The sequence below is a fragment of the Diadema antillarum genome, unplaced genomic scaffold, assembly GCF_040938485.1.
Source record: "Diadema antillarum isolate AM-2024a unplaced genomic scaffold, OU_Dant_1.0 seq00000746_RagTag, whole genome shotgun sequence".
NCBI classification, from domain to species: Eukaryota; Metazoa; Echinodermata; class Echinoidea; order Diadematoida; family Diadematidae; genus Diadema; species Diadema antillarum.
Genome location: NW_027271643.1, coordinates 344,057 through 358,529, shown reverse-complemented (window position 1 = coordinate 358,529; position 14,473 = coordinate 344,057). Strand labels below are relative to the sequence as shown.

Below are 14,473 nucleotides of genomic sequence, written 5' to 3'. Positions count from 1 at the left end.
CCTTCTTTAACGGGAACTTTTGAACAATTACCGAATATGCACTAACTCCCATCCACTCCGCCGACCCTTTATGCTTTTTCTGATTTCATCTAAACATTGTCAGAAAAAATATTTAATAAAATCAACAGGAAATTAGGAATCTACAAGATGCCCAGTTAATTGCTTTTAGGAATGCATTATGGAAGGCATCATAATATCACTGGACAAGACAAAAATGAAATTCTTCCTAAGTAGCTTCTTCTTCTTCTTCTTCTTTGTTGTTGTCCTTTTATAGCGCACAAACTCATTTCTGTCTCCGAATGACCGTCATACATAATATTTTCGCCAATCTTTGCAGACTTTTATTAAAATCATCTATTATGTATGTGGTATGTGTATGTGGTATGCTTTTGCATTGGGTGGATACGTGTCAGTGTTTTGGGTGCGCAGCCGCACACAGACGCTCTGGGTGTGGATATTGTGTAGGGGTATGTACAGCCGCAGAGCTACTATATGTAGCCCTCATGGTTCAGCTGTACACGTGTGATGTGGGCGTGTATGAGGCGTGGGTAGGTGCGGGTGTGTATGTGTGTGTGTGCGTTTGTGTGTGCTTGTGTGTGTGTGGGGGGGGGGGTGTGGGTTTGCGTGTATTGTTTTTTAGTGTTGGGTGGGTGGGGTCCCGACCCATGCATGCTTTTTGCGTGTAATAAGACAAGTCATGTACCGGTACATGTGCAGGGACCAAGTGCAATATTTTGATTATTACAATACATGTACTTCCTGTACTTGTTTAGTGTTCTATTACTTGTCTCTCAGTTATGTATACATAGATATTTATTTTCCTTTACACGTGAAATTTTTAATGGAGACTGTTGTAAAGATTTTTATGCCGTAGTGCATGACAATAAATGATCTGAATCTGAATCTGAATCTGAATCTATTAAGTATTTGCTATAGAATGTGTGGGGGTGGACACAATTTAAAGGGAAGTTTACACACAGGCAAAAAGAAACAGACTTCTTCCATTTTTGCTTTTATTTGAAAAAAAAATGAAGGAAAATTTGTCTGGCACAGCTCTTATTGATACATATCCTGCAAATCTGGTGAAAATCCCAGATCATCTGTTCTTGAGATCCGTAAGATTTTATACTTTCGACCTACCAATCCCCAAATAAAATCGTTTCTACATAAGTAAGACACCTTGCGAGGTAAGTGAAAATCCTGATCATCAGAGCTGCCAAGTCTCACGCATTCTGCGTGAGACTCAAGCATTTAGGGGTCATCTCACGATCTCACGCATGGCACCCATTTTTCTCACTCATCGGGCGAAGTCTGCAACTTGGGCCTATAATAATGAGCATAGCTCAAAAGATTTAAGTGATAGTTAGAAATGAAGGTAAATTCCCTTTTGTCTTTAAAAAATAAGTAAAAAATAGTCACTTCTCAAGACATTAAGTATGCACCTGATCGCACCACGAAGAGCTAAAAACTGAAAAAGCTCCCTACCGTGGGAGGCCACAGGGGGAAAAAACCCCTCCCACACCCTCGCTCGCGCGCACATTCGCATGTCGAGATGCCGAGTCATGAAAATCTCACTCATAAAATTGTTTTGAACTTGGCATCCCTGGATCATTCGTTCTTGAACTGTACTGTAGGAGATTCAGCTTAAAGGGTGTGTACAGTTTTGGTTGAGGTGAGGATTTACCTTTTAATGTTTTGCATGATATTCAGAAACCACTCTATGAGATGCCAAAGAGCAAGCAATTGTAAGGGGTAGGCCCTATCGACAGTTTGAAATGCCTGAGATATCCAAAAACAAGGTGAAACAAAGAGATCCTAATAAAAGGCGTGGTCTGTCATCTTTTATAATTATCACTTTTTTTTTTTGATATCTCAGCCATTTCAAATCACATCATTTACATCCAAATAAACGTTGAATCCTTTTCAAAATTACATCCCTGGATCATTCGTTCTTGAACTGTACTGTAGGAGATTCAGCTTAAAGGGTGTGTACAGTTTTGGTTGAGGTGAGGATTTACCTTTTAATGTTTTGCAAGATATTCAGAAACCACTCTATGAGATGCCAAAGAGCAAGCAATTGTAAGGGGTAGGCCCTATCGACAGTTTGAAATGCCTGAGATATCCAAAAACAAGGTGAAACAAAGAGATCCTAATAAAAGGTGTGGTCTGTCATCTTTTATAATTATCACTTTTTTTTGATATCTCAGCCATTTCAAAACACATCATTTACATCCAAATAAACGTTGAATCCTTTTCAAAATTACATGCTCTTTCATATTTCATCAGATGTATCTCATTATCTCACTTAGGAATGTGCAAAACAATAACATGAATCCCCACCTCAACCAGTACTCCTTCTCATTGTACGTTTCTACAAACACTTCAGGAACCTGTGACCTTTGACCGCAATTCTCGTGAACCCTGAAAGTTTGATGAAAATCTAATGATGATCTGTTCTTAAAGGGAAGGTAAACCCAAAGAGCAATGTGGATTGAGTAAAACCAGCAACATAAGTAGAAAACATCAGTGAAAGTTTGAGAAAAATCGGACAATCGATGCAAAAGTTATGAATTTTTAAAGTTTTGGTGTTGGAACCGCTGGATGAGGAGACTACTAGAGGTTATGACGTATGAGAGGACAACAATACAAAGAGAATATAAAGGAAATTCAACAAAAATTCATTTTTCTAGCATTATGAAAGATCACTTGACTAACCGCTTTCAGGAAGCAGGGGGAATCATTGCTACCCTTAACATATGTCAGTATCAAGTTGACAGAATTTGTAATTTTCATGAAAAATGGATTGTTGTAGAATTTTCTTTATATTTCCTTTGTATTGTTGTCCACTCATACGTCATAACTACTCGTAGTCTCCTCTTCCAGCGGTTCCAACACCAAAACTTTAAAAATTCATAACTTCTGCATCAATTGTCTGATTTTCTTCAAACTTTCACTGATGTGTTCTACTAATGTAGCTGCTTTTACTCAATCCACATTGTTCTTAGGGTTTATCTTCCCTTTAAGTTATTACACTGAGAGATTTATCTTTCTTAACCCTATAAAGCCCCCCTACCAGATTTTCGTTTGCCACTCCTTCGCCCTTCATCCGATTTCAACCAAATTTGGTGACTTTTCCTAAAATCTTATTGCAAACATTTTGATATATAATTTAGCTATATTTGATGTTGCTGGTTGCTATGGCAACCATAAACTGACAACCATGTCAGTCAGATTTTACGTCTTTTTTCTGTTCCCATTTCATTTAACAGCAATACAGTGTATGAAATAGGTATTTCTAGGCTGAAATTTGCTGAAGGAGCAAAGTTCGAAGTAGTTATGATCCTGGAAAGTTTTTCTTATTATTTCCTTTGTTTTTATGTGACAAAGGCATAAAACAATAGATATAAGAGAAATAATTGAAAACAATGATATTTTCTAAAGATTGCCTTATATTTTGAGTTATTTTAATTCCTTCACCCAATGTATGCCTCTATTATCATTAGTTTATCATATTATCAATGTGCAATCTCAAAATTCCAGTATTATGCAAACCCATATGAAATGTCATAACTATACATGTACCCATCCCAAACATTTCATCTCAGGTCTCATAATGTATCACTATGTTGATATGAATAGCGCCCCCATATGGTGACCTTGAGAAATTTCAACCATAACAAATAATACAATTCCACTTGCTTATCATTTGTGGCAAATATGAAAATGATTGGTGTATAATATGACATATATAATGGGGATGAAGAAATTATACAGAAAAATCACGTTTTTAGCGTATTTCCTATGTATTTCTTTATATTTTGGTAAATAGCGCCCTCCATGGGTGACCTTGTGAAAATTCAAATGTACGGTCATGTAGAGTATGAGTTACTCTACCCACGTGCCAAATATGACGATGATACATCAAATAATAAAAAAGTTATATACTGGGGGGCACAATGTGCCCCCCCCCCCCCTTGGGCCTGCGAGGGGTCAAAATAGCTTGGGCTTAATAGGGTTAGGCCCTAATCATTTTAGGATCCCATCGACCTTTGTCCCCAAAGTGATATTTTTTCTTACTTCGTTGAGAACAAACCCTGGAAGTGTGGTGAAAATTCTTCACAATTACCATTACGATCGGCCATGATCAAAACAGCCGCCATTTTCCTGTGGTTCTTGGCCGCTTAAAGCCACCATACATAGGCGATGTCGGCGGATTGTGCGCTCACTTCAGTAGGGAGTGCAAGTACATTTTGTAAACTAGTACCAGGCAAATGCGTGCGCGCGCCGATGATGCTCAGCGATCGACGAACGAGTCTCGGTACATCGCTATTTTCTAGTGCATCTGGCAATATTTGTGGTTGTAAATTCAATTTTGAACGCTGCATTCGATCTGTAATAATGGCACTCAGAAGCTGAAACATGTAAGAATACCGTTAAACAATTTATATGATCAAATGATGTCGTTATAGGGTCACAATTGTCTTGTGCCCCTAAACTCAGGAGTACCCTTTGCTCTGCTGCAGCTGAGAGCAGGATTATCGTGCTATACATTATTACATATTGCATCGCAGAAAATTGCCATGATCGTGGCGCAAAGTGTGAGAAAGTTGGCAGTAGTCTGTGATATAATAGATTCCATTTTTGAACATCCTAGCTCCCGCCAGCTCACCACAACAGTTACGTGAATATTTTCATGCCTCTTCATCCATCCCGATCCCTCGCATCCCGATCCGACCCTATCACAAATCGCACAAACCAACCACACGGGCGAGGCTTGTGTGTGCCCGTAAATCGGTTGCTATACACACTTAGCACAGCGTCTGGTCAGGCTCGTTAAACGGTAACTGTATAGACGAAATTAACACTAACAGACTGACGAATCGGGGTTAGATTTTGATTTTTTTATTATCATTTCGCAGAATAATTTCACCAAGGCCACGAGTGGACATATGCTCTCTGCAACAGGTTAATTAGCGATTTCCTGCTTAAGATATAACACAAAATTCATTCATTTAAAATCATGATTGAAGCACGGAAGTTTACCACTCGTTGTGTTCCGTTGTGTGCCAGTGCACAGTACCCTGATTGTCTAGGGTCTGCTCGCACTCGATCACGCCGCGCCGCACGGGGAAGGGCGTAAGAGCAACAATGTGGCGTACCGTAAGAGCTTTTATCACGCACACGCACGTTGACACATTCACACACACTGCATGCATCCCAACGCGAAATCTCACACGCATGAACACAGTACAGTGCCGGAAGACCCGCTGTCGACCCGCGGTGCCTGATGGGTACTCGAATTGGCCCGCACTGCTCGATTAGGGTAAAATCTCGCACCGATAATATAGGGCCGTAAAGTGCACAATTGCCGAAAGCTGTACATGTACGTAGAAGACGACAAGCTTTACGTAACACACGAAACGCACGGGCGTACGTAAAATGCTACCACCACGGTACCTCGGGTTGAGCGTTGGTGGTAGTTCGTTGATTTTGTGAATCATCGCACAATCTACTCCGAAAAATTTAACAATAAGGTTTGGATACCAACAAAACACCAAATTCAACTCAGCCATCAGCAAAATACGATATAGGTGGGTGGTAAAAATTATCTTACTGTTAAAATCAAACAAAATAAAAGACATTTTTTGTGGTCTTGCCGTCAAAAGCGACGGTCGTTTACAACGTTTAAACACTAGTACATGTCAGACTGCTGTGCTTCGCACAACGGTCTGGTCAGGCTACGGGAAGTGTTGATATTGACGTCGACTTTCAGTGAGTGTCAAGTGTTGTCGAAAACGACTCGCTCTTCTGCTTTGCACGATATCACGCCGTCGGCTGGCTGTAGCTGCGACATCCGTGCGAAGAGCGAGTTCTGTCGAAGTGAGTGACAACATGAAAGTTGATGACGATATATAAGTGCTTCTAATTCGTGCTTCAAATTTACGGGAGTGATTTGAAATCAACTATTTAAGTATTTCCTGTGATTATTTTGGCTTGGTGGAGTTTGGGTTTGCAGAATTTGAGATTTGACATTATGGATACAACTTACAAAACTACTCTCACTGTGATTTGCTGGAAACATCACCAGTGGCATGTTTTCCTAGAATGATTTGTAGACACTCTTAGTCTTAACCTATAGACCCTATACTTTTTCTTCAAATGAAAGTTGAGGCACGTGGTTGGCATTTCAATTCAAATAGGCCATAGGCAGAGCAGAAGGCTTTGCTTCGTATGGTACAAATGAGTAGAGTAGATCCCTGCCGCATGACTGATTTAAAATGACCTATTAAATTATGACTTGATGAGGACTTGGAAATTGCCTTTTTGCTCTGCAGCGGTGTTTTAAATGTTATGAGGATGGTAACTACATAGTCCTAATTACACTATTGGAAGGTTCCCTAATGCACATGAGTTTTTATGTGTAGTGGTAAGACATCAGTGATCTAGTATTTTAGTAATACAGTTGAACCTCTCTTATCCGGCCTCCCTTTATCCGAATCTCTCTATTGTACGGACGCAATCTCGCCGTGATTTTTAAAAAAAATAATTACGGGAGGAAAGGGGGATTCCCAACTGCTTGACAACTCCTACCCAAACACACATGAATTACATGTTATTACTTCCAACATGATTAACATACATTACATCAAATTTCCTTCCAAATTGCTTACCTCCAGACATTTCAACATCCCCAAACATCCCCAAATGTAACAATGAAAAGGTTGCAGTATACACATTACTACATGTGGTACTACAATGGGCTACATCAGTACATGTGTATGTATATATACATGTATAAAGCATTGAGTCTCCCGTATCCGGCCAAATCCCTTATCCGGATGAGCCCCGGTCCCGACTTGTCCGGATACGAGAGGTTCAACTGTATAGAGTTTTTTTTACTACACATGGATGTACACTAGGTACAATGTTGTTTGTTTGTTTGTTTGTTCATTTCCATCTGAGAGATGGCTGGATGGCCCATAATCAGCTACGTTAAGCTGGTCTTCCATAGGGTCCAGTTGGATGTGAGGTGGGGCCACTTCACCGGGTTAAACACCCTGCTCTTTGCGATGAATGAATTAAGTGGGATCTTTTACGTGCATGAGTTGTTACTCTCTCATACACGGGACCTCCATTTTATGTCCTATCCGAGGGACTTGAGGTCAGTCTTTTTCATTTATATGTCATGCCTATTAAGTCTTACACTGCCTTTTTTATCATATTGTAGCTGTGAAAGAGCTTGAATGCCTGTAACATATCACCCCTGCCCAGCAGCAACCTAAAGTTGGGAGTCCAGTGTGGATCAGCCTCTGTTCATTAGACAAAGCTCTTATCTCAGATACCAGTTTTGTGGTTCTTTTACTCCAAAGCCACAATTTCTTTTTCTCTCTTTTTTTAAAATCTTCACTGTCATTCATGATGTTGATTTGCTTTGTTCTTTTCTGTCATTTCAAACTGAATGAAGGATTCCAATCAGCTGTTCCAACTTGATGAGGATGACATCTTCAACAGTGATGTAAGTCTTTACTCTGAACTCTAGAGCATGCAAATAATCTTGTATCAACTAGTACATTGCTTCCATAGATGGTCTAGATAACTCTAGAACTTGTCTATTACTGCTTACAGTATGATGCTTTATTGATTGTAGGTCTCTATGCATGTTGTATCAAGTTTAAATGAATGTGTATACCGATATTTTCTGTTGTTAATTTCACCATTTGTCCACCAAACCATCAGCAGATTTTCCCAGTTACTGCCGTTAGTAGCTATCTAGTATGTGTATGAATAAGCCCCCTCCCCCCCAAAAAAAGGAAAAAAAAGAAAAAAAAAAAGAAATCACAGACACATGCTGTATAGACTTGCTTTAATCAAAATGATACCAACAGGCTAAAGTGTAGAGTCTACACTAACGTTACTTTAAAATTAGTAAATTAGTAGTACATACGTGACTAAAGAGTTTCCTTTTCTGTTGCTAACTTGGCCCAGACACATGTTGTAAAGTGTACTGTATGTCACATTCCATTCTCACACTCCAACTCTATGTCTAATCTTTTCTCTCTAGCTATGTATGTAAATGTACATTTGTCCTTGTTCTAGTGTATTACAAGTACATTTGTGTTTAGGTGTCCTTGTATCATGAAGTGCATATTTCTATACTAACCTGTTGAAGACTAGTTGTGAGTGTACTTGGGCAGGTGTCTATGGGAAATGCGTATTATAGCAAAATCAGCCCATCCTCAGCTTAAAGAATGATAGAACAACTGCTCTCAATGGCTGCCTGTCTTCTGCATTTTTTTTTTTTACTTAAACTACATTTCAACTCTAAAAAAAAAATGAAGCACCTGGTATTCCACAAATAGCATGTAGTACAACTGTTGGATTATATTTTGCAGTGTCTTTCATACTCATGTATGGTTTTTTTATTTTTTTATTTATCAATGTATAAAAAAAAGACAATATGGTGTGAGACATCTGATTTTGACTTGGTTTAATTTTCTATAGCTCTGACACTCACACATACTGGTACATTGATAGATTTGCTAGAGAGAGGTTTTCAGATTGTCTGTCCCTCCATCATAAATGATTGTGTCATGTTTTCATACTGTAATCATACTAATTTTGAGGTGGTGAATGTAAAGCTGGGATCATGAGGTGACCTCTCAATGGCCAAACATTACATTTTCTGGACATTTAATGATCTATTCTTTCTTTTTTTCTGTTTCTGTATTCATTTCCCCTACTGCACAGAGCTTCCTTGAAGAGCTGGAGCATGCTGAGAAACAGAACCAAATCTCCACCACTTCAGAGGTGAATGATCAGCATTTACCACTCACTAAACCACATGATCTGGCATCAGATTACAAGGGGTATACCTTCAAGAGTAAGGTATCACCCATTATTCCTGCAACAACTTCCAAAAGTAATGATTCTCTAGCCAACAATGCTGCTGGACTAATAAAGCCTACATGGGACAAGTCAACTGGTAAATATCAAACTAAATATGGTGCTGGTTCGGGTGTTCCATCAACAAAGGCTATTGCTCCACAAGTAAATGCCACAAGGATTCCATCACCTCTGTGTCGTCTCAGGCAGGGAAATAATTCACAATTCAGTCAAACACAACATACTCGGCAAGAACTTTCCAACCAGAAGCATCTATTGAATAGTGAGTGTATGAAACCTTCCCTTGGAGATAGTTTTGGTAATCACCAAGGACAAACACAGAAGCAGCAGTCAAGAATTTCAGGCAGGCATGGACACCAAGCAGCAGGTGCACTCATTCCTGAAGGTGGATTGCATGTCAGTAACACAAAAGTTTGTATATCTTCTGGCAACAGCAGGCAACCTGAAGCAACTCATTACCACATGTCGGAGATCAAATCATCTGCTCAGGTCTCCAAAGGGGCGATGACTCCCACTTACAGAGATTGCAAGGGTCAGGACAGGAGACATGATGGAGGAACTCCAGTGCCATCAACTAACCTACACAGAGCTGCATGTGGGACAAAACTTACTCCAGGTTTACCAGGAAACCTGCAGACAGCAAGTGGTTGTGGCCAAAGAGGGAGCCCTCTGGCTAATGTTGGTGGCACACCCAGTAGCAGCAGGGTTGGACCTACAGGGCAATACATGACACCACGCAATCTTGGTCAACGCAGAGAACAAGTTCCAGGAACAGCACTGGGCACCAGACAGGTCCCTCCCATGCAGCAGAGGCAGGCCCCAACCCAAAATAGACATACACCAGGTCAGGGTAGAGCTGTTCTTACACCTCGTGTGGCCCAGCTCTGCCGAAGCTCAAACCAGGGAAAAGGAACAGGAACTGTTCATGGCGGCACAAGAAAGTTTCCAGGACCTGCAGGACTTCTTCCCAAACTGGTAATCATGCTGTTCTTCTTGTCTTTTAAATGTCACTCATATAGAAACATCTACAGGTATGCCATACAAAATAAATTGTAGCAGGCATAATTATGCTTGCATCAAGTATGGTGCAGCACATTTATGGAAATGTCATCTGACATAAAACATTCAAATGCATTTGACAACAACCAGAACACATGGCATTCATTGCCACAGAAAAGTATACCATCAGTGATGAAATAAAGGGCAATTGCAAAAGCTACTACAATTATACAAGAGATTTTGTAATCACAATCTATTTTCCAAAGTGAATAGTGTATTAATGAGTCAATTATAGGTGTTTATTGAGATTCCTAAAAGTTTTTTTTACCCCAAACTTCTCACATATTTGTTTGTTTGTTTGTTTTGTTACAGGATGATTGCAACATGTATTGGTTTAAACTTGAAATCACTGTATAACTTTTTGTTATATTGGCATATTTGCTCTCTTCTTGTTTTCCCAATTTTATGCTCTGAAATATGTTTCTAAACTATTTGTGCCTTTGGAACATTTAGAGGCAGTTGAGGCTATACTGAATATGAATACCATGCAGTGTAGTACACTTTTTTTTTTTCAATAACTCATGCATGTATTGTAGTCTCATCTGCTACTATCTTTCATTTTTACAACAGTTTAACATTCTTTAGATCCACTGATATGGTAGCAACTTCATTATGTCCATTTGCTCTGCACTCAATCCTAGTGTCCAGGCCAGAAAGTTAAGGAAGCTGTTGTCACCGTACCAGCAGAGACGGTAGAAAGCAATGCTAAAAAAGAGGTATGTATCAAAGCCAATCAGTTTTGCCAATTATCTGTGGTCCTAAAAGCAGGTATCCAAAGCAATGCCTCAAAACTTCTAACAATCATGATGAAAAGCATCTTCTAGAGAGAATGGGTAGAATTAGAAGAAGTCTGTAATGGTATGTATACCTACAGGTGTATGCTAAAGGGGTGGATCCCGGAATTCCGTGCTTTACAAAATTAAAGAGGGGTGCACACGCCCCCCCCCCCTATTTTCTTTTTATTTCTTTTGTTTTAACAAAAAATAGAGAGGGGGCGCGTCCCCGGTGCACCCCCTCCCCCTGGATCCGCCACTGTGCTGGGGATAGTGGAACAAGCAATGATGGCATTTGACCCTCAAAGTAAACACTGACCCTTCAACTTTTTCTTCTAAATGCATGCCTAGAGTATGCAGAAACCATCCTCATGTGTGATGAATGCAGGGGTTATTATTGAAAAGGTACATGTGATCTCAATAGGGCCTTGAGACTGGGCTTCTTAGGGTAAAAACACAACACATTTCAATCATGAATTTTTCTGTATTCAGTGATAAGGTATTGATGAGTGTCAAGCCCTCTGTTCCATCAAATGCCCTTTATACAAAATGTTTAAGCTGTTGGGGGGGGGGGGGGAGGGGAGACTAGTTTGTTTGTTTGTTAAATTTAGTTTTTTTTGGGGTTTTTTTTTAGCTCATAGGCAACGAGAGGAAAATGTTACCAGCATTTGCATTTTGGGGTTGTTCATTTGCTTTTTTGTTTGTAAGGGAGTTTGTGCTGCTTCATTTTTTCTAAATCTGCTGATTAACCCGTTGAGGACAGACTGATTTTGCTATAACACACATTTCCCATACACACCTGCCCGAGTATTCGTGGGATTTGTCCTCAACGGGTTACAAGATTTATGAGGAGTGCATGCATGGGAATCGTGCTATACAAAAGCAACATATTCATTTGGTATATTAAATCTAAAGTTTTATCTAGGAGAGAGTAAGGCTAACCTTCAAATATTGATTATTTCTTGTCTAGGATGCCTCGGAGGAGGAGGTAGCTGTTGGAGACTTTGAACATGGAGCGTGGTTTCGGATGAAAACTGAATTAGGAATCAGAGACAGTGATCCTAATTCCATCCTGCAGCAGAATAACATTGCCCTTGTCATCAGAAAGGTAGAGAGTGATCCGTGTTATTTTCTTTTAGGAGTGGGTGTGTTTGTGTGTGTGTGTTTGTTGGTTTGTTTGTTTGTGTGTTTGTTTGTTTGTTTGTGTGTGTGTGTGTGTGGAGTACAGTGCTCTAAATTCATTGTGGGATTGGACAAGGCTGTATCATACCTGCATGCACTGTGGCAGATTTGTGACACATACAGGGTGGTCCACGCGGGGTTTCAGCATGTCGCTGCAACATGCTCAAATTCTTGTGCAACATCCTCAAAAGCCAGCAACATGCTATGCAACATCCTCAAGAATTTGCAAGAAGCTCAAAATAAAATGTATTCAAACATGTGAAAAGCATATATGCAAAACATAAGAAACATCAAACTACCTGGTACTTTGATATTTGTGTGCAAAACATGAGAGAGAACATTAAATATAAGCATCACAAAGAGAGAAGCTGGGAAATATTGCGTACTACGTGCGCATCATGTGTGCCAACGCATACAATTTCTGCAATATTCTCAGATTCTGAGCTTGCAACATGCTCAAATTTCAAGTTGTGGACCACCCTGCACATGGTGTATGCAATGAGTTTGAAGAAAATATAAAATTATGAAGTCATATGCCAGACAGTATGAAAATGTAATAATTTGTTACCATGCAGGCAAGTCTGAAGCAGCTGACCAAGAACAAGGTCACTCACCTCTGTGTGATGCTGAAGACGATCTCCATCAACAGCAATGATGCCAGTGTAACTCTGTGCGACCCCAGTGGCCAGATGCAGGGTACCATCCATCGCAGGCTGGTGGAGGATCATCAGACAGAGCTTAAGCCAGGCTCCGTCCTGGTGCTACGTCAGGTCTCTCTTAAATTTCTGATTTAGCTTTGGGGGGGGGGGGGGGTTTCCAGCTAGACAGCATAATTATATTTAACTATATATGCAGTTATGCAGTTAAGATAACTATATTACTGTGTAATGTACTCAGAGCAAAGATGGCAGCCAAGTCATACAATGTGTGTTACCAATTAGTGTGAACCAATGTACAAAGCATTTCTCTTTTCTTTTGAAGTAGTGTATTTGATGTATTGGCATGTATTTAGATATTTCCTTATCCTGTTAAACCAAAATCAGGAAAATGCTGCACTCAGTAAGAACAGACCTACATGTGTATATGTGCAGGGGAAAAAAAAGAAAAGACGAGAGCTTCCTTTAAGTTTTACATCCTAATATTTGTGAACTTTTGGTGATGTATGGCATATTGATGAAGATGTGAAAAAAATCATGCCATTTGTTCTTAATTGTTGTACTATAAGTTTGGCAAATATGCAATAATTATCTCGAGTATCATGTCTTGAGCCTGTAAGTTATATACTTATCCCTGTACAGTATTGTTGCATTATGTGTGCATGTGTGATGTGCTCTTTCATGTCATCCTGAGAGATTGGTGAATCTTTTCCAAAATATGTCTTTTTTCAGGCATAACAAGTATATACCTAGGTTTCTTGAAAGCACCATCAAATGTTACAGTGACCTTTGAGAAAGCATTAAAGGACAAGTTCACCTTCATAGACATGTGGATTAGTGAATGCAGCAATATTAATAGAACACATCAGCAAGAGTTTGAGGAAAATCAGACAATTCGTTTAAAAGTTATGAATTTTTGAAGTTTCTGCTTAGTCACTGCTGGATGAGAAGACTACTACAGCTTGTGACGTCACATGAGTACAACAATATAAAGAAAATATAAGGACAATTCAAGATATTTTCAACTTTTCTCGCATAATAAAGAACACTTGACTTCCCTCTTTCAGAAGGCAAGGGGAATAATATTACCCTTAACATACGTCAATGACGTGTCAAGGAAATGTGCACTTTTTTCAAAAAGTAAAATTTTGTGAAATTCTCTTTATATTTGCCTTATATCGTTGTACGCATGTGACATCATACACTCTAGTAGTCTTCTCATTCAGCAGTGACTGTGCAAATACTTAAAATACATAACTTTTGAACGGATTGTCCAATTTTCCCCAAACTTTCACTGATGTGTTTCCAATAACATTGCTGCATTCACTCAATCCACATGTATATGAAGGTGGACCTGTCCTTTAATGAGCAAAGAAAAGATATTCTTCGTATTGCAGTCTCCTATGAATATGTTTTTTCAGACTTTTATTTGATTTTTTATTCTGACCCAGGTTGGGGTACTTAGTCCATCCCAGCGTAACCACTACCTCAACATCACACCGAGTAATCTGGTCCAAGTCTTTCCAATTGAGGGTTTATCAAAAACCAGGCGGCCAGAAAAACTCCAAAGAGATCAGTAGTGACTCCTGCTAGAAACACCACAATTAAACAAGCTGGCAATGGAGGATGGGGGATCCCCTTCAGCAACAAGAAGGGATAGGATTTCATCAGAGTCCAGGACCAAACAGCAACATCCACCTGATCCTGCCGCTGCTACCAAAGTCACAACAACTAATAATTTGATTGCACAAGATACAGGACAGGGTACAGCAATTGCTGGGAATGTGTCTTATGCTTCTGGGGACAAACGGAACACAAAGAGTGAAAGCATGGAGTGCATGTCCCTACCACTTGACAGTGCTTGTCTTAGAAAACTCAACAGAGCAAACAGAGCACTTA

General features: G+C 39.6%; 1 protein-coding gene across 1 annotated transcript; it reads left to right on the top strand.

The window, feature by feature from the left end:
• The first annotated feature begins 503 nt into the window (after positions 1-503).
• On the top strand, positions 504-14,154 carry LOC139738494 (uncharacterized). Its single transcript, XM_071649119.1, has 7 exons — positions 504-548; positions 7,466-7,516; positions 8,749-9,879; positions 10,605-10,679; positions 11,707-11,844; positions 12,494-12,688; positions 14,026-14,154. Exons 1-7 carry the CDS (start codon positions 504-506, stop codon positions 14,152-14,154), a joined length of 1,764 nt encoding a protein of 587 aa, XP_071505220.1.
• The last annotated feature ends 319 nt before the right edge of the window (positions 14,155-14,473 follow it).

What these genes read in the sequence shown, in the direction of transcription:
- LOC139738494 (XM_071649119.1), top strand. Translation starts at nt 504, where the DNA reads ATGGTTCAGCTGTACACGTGTGATGTGGGCGTGTATGAGGCGTGG. An exon ending in TGGGCGTGTATGAGGCGTGG is followed by an intron (nt 549 to 7,465) that starts GTAGGTGCGGGT and finishes AACTGAATGAAG; the next exon opens with GATTCCAATCAGCTGTTCCA. An exon ending in AAAGCAATGCTAAAAAAGAG is followed by an intron (nt 10,680 to 11,706) that starts GTATGTATCAAA and finishes TTTCTTGTCTAG; the next exon opens with GATGCCTCGGAGGAGGAGGT.